Source organism: Quercus robur, chromosome 3, assembly GCF_932294415.1.
Source record: "Quercus robur chromosome 3, dhQueRobu3.1, whole genome shotgun sequence".
Lineage (NCBI taxonomy): Eukaryota > Viridiplantae > Streptophyta > Magnoliopsida > Fagales > Fagaceae > Quercus > Quercus robur.
The window spans coordinates 31440477-31441840 of record NC_065536.1 but is presented as its reverse complement, the minus strand read 5'-3'; the positions used below and the strand labels follow the sequence as shown (position 1 = coordinate 31441840).

Below are 1364 nucleotides of genomic sequence, written 5' to 3'. Positions count from 1 at the left end.
TAAAAAATAATTTATTAAATTTAACTAAATAAAAAAAAATAAAAAACAGAAATAAAAATAAAAAATCACATTAATTAAGATTGAAGTGTGTCTTGAGCAAGAACAATAAGAACACATACACAAACCCAGAAATTAAAATTCAAAAATTAAAATTTTCAAAATCATCACATACAAATGAAAGTTTGGAAATGTTCCAATCGGGGCCACGTGAAAGACAAAATAAACTGCAAAAACAACCCAAACACACACTGTACATGACAACAACATAAAAGAAAAAAACCCAGTAATGCTTTAAACTTTAAAAAGCAAACCCATATATAGATTCAAAAAAAAAAAAAAAATTAAGTACCCAAAGCTTCCACTTGGTGCTTCTTGCTACTAGAACTAGGCGGTCTGCCCCTAGCTTTCTTGAACGAAGTGGGTGGCGCTGATCCTCCAAAAGGAAGCGATGTTGGAGCCGAGGGAGGAGGAGTTGGAGCTGGATGAGGAGATGAAAACCCACCTCCACCACTTGACTGAGTCTGAGCTACAGGTACGGGCTGAGCTGTAGGAGTGAGACCCAAAGCCATAGAGCCATTTGGGCCATACTTTCTGGGTCTCCCTCTTTTCCTCTTAGCTTGCTCGCCGCCAGTCATACTCCCCATATTCACATTCACATTCACAGCCCCACCACCACCACTTCCACCATCAAGCTGGTAAGTCGGTGATGTTGCTGCTGCTGCTGTTACTGTCGTCATAGCAGCTGTGGCGTTTGTTGCGGCGGAGATGGGCTTGTAAATGGCGTTGCCGTTGGAACTAAAACCCAAGCGCATGTTCTGAACCAGTGGATGTGCCGGCGGCGGTGACGACGACTGTTGCTGTTGTTTCTGCTGTTGTTGATGTTGTTGTTGTTGTTGAAGTGCACCGACGGTGGCGAAAATTTTAATTTTTGAATTTTAATTTCTGGGTTTGTGTATGTGTTCTTGTTGTTCTTGCTCAAGACACACTTCAATCTTAATTAATGTGATTTTTTATTTTTATTTCTGTTTTTTATTTTTTTTATTTAGTTAAATTTAATAAATTATTTTTTTAAATTTAAATGTTGACTTGGCATTTTTTAATGACAAAATAAAATTTTTTATTATTATTTTAATAATTCTGTTTGCCACGTAGGTCAGTGCCCTAACGGCACTGACGGAAAGGACTAAAACAGAAGACGTTTTTCTAAACAGGGACTAAAAGTGGTAAAAATAAAATTTAGGGACCAAAGTAGGAATCGTGCGAAAATGTAGGGACCAAAATGTACATTTCGCCAAACAAAAACTATAGAGATAGAAAGAGAGATATACCAAATAAACAATTGATATTTATTAGAGATGGTTTAG

General features: G+C 37.1%; 1 protein-coding gene across 1 annotated transcript; it reads right to left on the bottom strand.

Annotated features, from left to right (window-relative positions):
* Positions 1 to 341: 341 nt before the first annotated feature.
* LOC126719521 (AT-hook motif nuclear-localized protein 10-like) lies at positions 342 to 812 on the bottom strand. Its single transcript, XM_050422063.1, has one exon. The coding sequence runs from the start codon at positions 810 to 812 to the stop codon at positions 342 to 344; it is 471 nt and encodes a 156-aa protein (XP_050278020.1).
* Positions 813 to 1364: the final 552 nt, after the last annotated feature.

Coding starts and splice junctions, on each gene's coding strand:
- LOC126719521 (XM_050422063.1), bottom strand. CDS start 812: ATGCGCTTGGGTTTTAGTTCCAACGGCAACGCCATTTACAAGCCCATC.